At 38.6% G+C, this 3,669-nt stretch overlaps 1 protein-coding gene across 1 annotated transcript in view; it reads left to right on the top strand.

Moving 5' to 3' along the window:
- The first annotated feature begins 1,472 nt into the window (after positions 1–1,472).
- rbm19 (RNA binding motif protein 19) overlaps positions 1,473–3,669 on the top strand; it is a 7,957-nt gene continuing 5,760 nt past the window's right edge. Inside the window, exons 1-5 of the mRNA XM_020594522.1 lie at positions 1,473–1,618; positions 1,709–1,891; positions 1,970–2,083; positions 2,292–2,333; positions 2,511–2,730. Coding sequence (XP_020450178.1) covers positions 1,583–1,618; positions 1,709–1,891; positions 1,970–2,083; positions 2,292–2,333; positions 2,511–2,730 — 595 coding nt within the window. The 5' untranslated portion in view covers positions 1,473–1,582. The remainder of the gene's footprint in view (positions 1,619–1,708; positions 1,892–1,969; positions 2,084–2,291; positions 2,334–2,510; positions 2,731–3,669) is intronic.

The following is a 3,669-nucleotide window of genomic DNA, read 5'->3' as shown; positions in this document are numbered from 1 at the left end:
TATAAGACTGCTTATAACAGCTTAACTATATTTTTTCTATCTCTAAAATGCAACTTGTGCTGCAATACTAGATGATGCCAGGTTACACACTATGCACAACATAAGCAGCAATAATGAATGTCTTAAAATAAGGTTTTGACACAGGGTTCCCGAACACAGCCAGGCTTTGAGATGAAGTAATAATGCAGGACCCATCTTGAGCTGCTTATCATCTCAGTTGATACTGGTGGTGCATATACTCAAATTTGCAATAGAATGACCACAGACAATTGATATACAGTCAACCTGTCTTTATCTTGGGTATGTACAATGAATACCCCTTTCATATACACTCACTGGCCAGTGACTATCTACAGTTTGTGTAGAGTTACCTTATGGTGGTGTTAGGGTGATTTTTATTTTATGCACTTAAGAATGGTTTTATTTTATAACACACATAAGTTTACATACTTATGTGTCACAGATATGCTTATATAGTTATGAATATCACCCTACGTGTTCACTGAACCACTGGTCAAATATTTGCTGTGTGAGTCACTGAAACACTAATGCAACATCATAAGTCTTGTCCACTAAATTACTGAATTTCATTAGATTTATGGCTGTAGCTAAGGGGGCTCATAGTTACTTATCGTTCCTCTGGACCGGTGGACCCAAAGGAGTCTTGGTACGGTAAGGCTCCAAGTTTATTAAAATAGATTAGACGTAGATGAGAACGCTTCAAAGGGAGAACAGTTGGGAGAGTTAAGTCTAAACCACGGCTTCTCCCCAACAATTTTGGACCAATTAGATAGTAGCACCTTTTCATACAAATATTGAATACCACTAAGTTGAGGTCAGTCTTTCCTGTTTATCCTAAACAGCGGAGATCCATGTGCACATGCTAATTTTGATACGTTAATGCATAATAAATTTCATACTGTGAAATATATATCCTCTTATTAGTCTTCTCTTTTCAATTTAAAATGAACACGCCTCAACAGTGGTAAGGTATTGTTTGTGGCTTTCTACTGGTATTTGCAATATAGAGCCATGAAGGTCTAAAATCATCTACTTCTTCAGGATTCTAAATTTTTTTTTAAAAGTAAAACTACAAACCAAAATGATCTATATGTTATTCTGGCCAATCCTAAATTTGGCTCCTGATTTAAAATTCAAAAGACTGTCTTAAGATGCCAAAAAAGTAAAATTATTACATGTGTGGAAGTGGAAGTGACAAAATGTGAATGTTTCTGTCAACAGATCATTGTCAGCACAGCTTACCAATGATTCTACAGACATAATATAGAACATATCTGAACGTGCTAAGAAAATTAAATAAATAATACCAGTATTAAACAACTACCAAAAAAGAAAACCAAACCAAAACAAACAGAAAGTCCTTACTCAATCGTAGCACAGAAGGGGGCGCTGATGCAACAAACCTTAATGCTAAGTTCCTACATCGCTTGGAAGAAGTAGAAGAAGAAGAATTCTCCTCCCACTCAACATGGCTGCTTAGCGAGTAGTCCATGCTCGTTTGTTGACATTTATTTGAAAACCAAGCTTATGTTTTAGTATAGAACTTACAAATGCTATAAAAATGTCGAGAATCATCGTTAAAAATCTCCCTAACGGGGTAAGTAGCCCACCGGGAGGTCAGGAGGCAGTTATGCTCGTATTTTGTTTCACTGCCCCTGAAATTGTTGACTGTATATGTTGTGTGCAGATGAAGGAGGAGAGGTTCAGGTCGATGTTTGCTGACTTCGGCACCGTGACAGACTGCTCTCTGAAGTTCACCAAGGACGGAAAGTTCCGCAAATTTGGCTTCGTGGGTTTTAAAACCGAGGAAGATGCCACCAGAGCTCTGAAACATTTCAACAAGAGCTTTGTGGACACATCCAGAGTCACGGTAAGGTTCAGTCTCCATATGTTTTGTTGACATTATTATTTTTCCACTATGCGAAGCTATTTTTCTCATTAATTCTAGGTGGATATGTGTAAAGCATTTGGAGACCCCACTAAAGCAAAAGCTTGGAGTAAGCACACACAGCGCCCCGGGCAGGACAAAACCGCTGCTGCTCCTGACACTGACAGTAAAAAGGTAACGAAGTCTTAGCATTTTCTCCAGAGAAAAATAATAACAAAGCGTATACTCCTATAAAAGCCCACCAAAACACCAATTATGTAAACCTTTTTACAGCACTTAGTCTTTCTATTCTTTCTTGTGGTATATTGTAGTAAAGTTCTGCAGTGCTGTCACTTATTTTGAAAAGTAAAATGTGTCTGTGTCTCCATGTTTCTGCCTTCAGAAGAGGAAACAGGAAACGAAAACCAACAGCACTCTTGGAAGTGTGAGTAAATCTGTCAGCAGCCATTTTTATTTCCTGTTAAATGTTTAAAAACTATAAAAAGAATTCTAAACATATCCTTTAAAACTAATAGGATTTTTTCTAGTTCAAGTGATTTATGTCACAGTGATTTTTTATGTGATGTTTAATCTGCTGGTTCACATCCTTGTCTTGTTTCAGCTGGAAGAGGACCAGGGATTCAAGGAGTTTTTGTCAATACATCAGAATCGAAGCCAAGTACCGACCTGGGCAAATGACACATTGCAACAAACGACTGATCCTGAGAGTGGATTGACAAAGACTCAGGGCAAGAAGAAGCCTGTGTCAGATGATTATCTTAACTTTGATTCAGACCAGTCCGAGGATGAGGATGAGGAAGAAGATTATGATAAAGATGAAGGTTGGTAATGGTGGTGCCTTTTTAGAGTAACTAGATAAAAGCTGTATCCTAATCTAAGGGCTGGAGCCTTTGAGGTTTGGATTTACAGGGTGCTACAAAAAAAATGAAGACAGTTTATACATTTACCATAAACAACGTATATTATCTGTCAGTTATCCATTATGTGTTTGTTTAAGTTCTTCATGAATTATGTGTCTTTACAGTCTAATTTAAGGATTTGCAGTTGGTTCAGTCTGGCCTCCAGATCTTTCAAAGGCCTGTGTTTGTGGGCCATATCATTTGGAGGGTGCATCCCCTGAACTGGGTTTAATATAAGAATTTATTCACAAGATCCTCAGTGCACACACTTTCGGGTTTTCTCGTTTAGGGGTCACCACAGCGGATCGTCACACTGTCGACTTGCATGTTGACATTTGGCATGTGTTTTACGCCGGATGCCCTTCCTGATGCAACCCTGATGCACCTTAACCACTAGCCTACCAGGGACGTCTTCAGTATGCACCGAGAAATAAATATAATTATATACAGCAGCGGTCCCCAACTTTTTTTAGGGACCGGTTTCATGCATGAAAATATTTCCACGGACCAGGTAGAGGCGCGAGGGTTCCAATAACAAAAACTTTTGTCAGTTCATAGTATGTAATCTGAACAATTACACTTTATATTAGGCAATTACAATAATTCTACACTATAATATCAACTCACCATAATGCAGAGTCAGTGGGAGCCCTGGGCTTGTTACCCTGCAACTAGAAAAAAAATTCCAAGGGCTTGTCTTTTAACACAGGGTGTTTTGTCTCAATGTGGCAAAGCATTTTTGAGGGTTTCATGGCTTCATTAGTTTGTCAGTCACCGCAAATTATGCATAGCGGGTGTGGCGCTTGTGTATTACCTGTTGCAGTGAACCTGTACCTTAGGTAGGAATCGTGGTATTTTCTT

This window comes from Monopterus albus, unplaced genomic scaffold (assembly GCF_001952655.1).
Source record: "Monopterus albus unplaced genomic scaffold, M_albus_1.0 scaffold23.1, whole genome shotgun sequence".
Taxonomy (NCBI): domain Eukaryota; kingdom Metazoa; phylum Chordata; class Actinopteri; order Synbranchiformes; family Synbranchidae; genus Monopterus; species Monopterus albus.
Note: the sequence above shows the minus strand (reverse complement) of the source record. Positions and strands in the feature narration are given on the sequence as shown.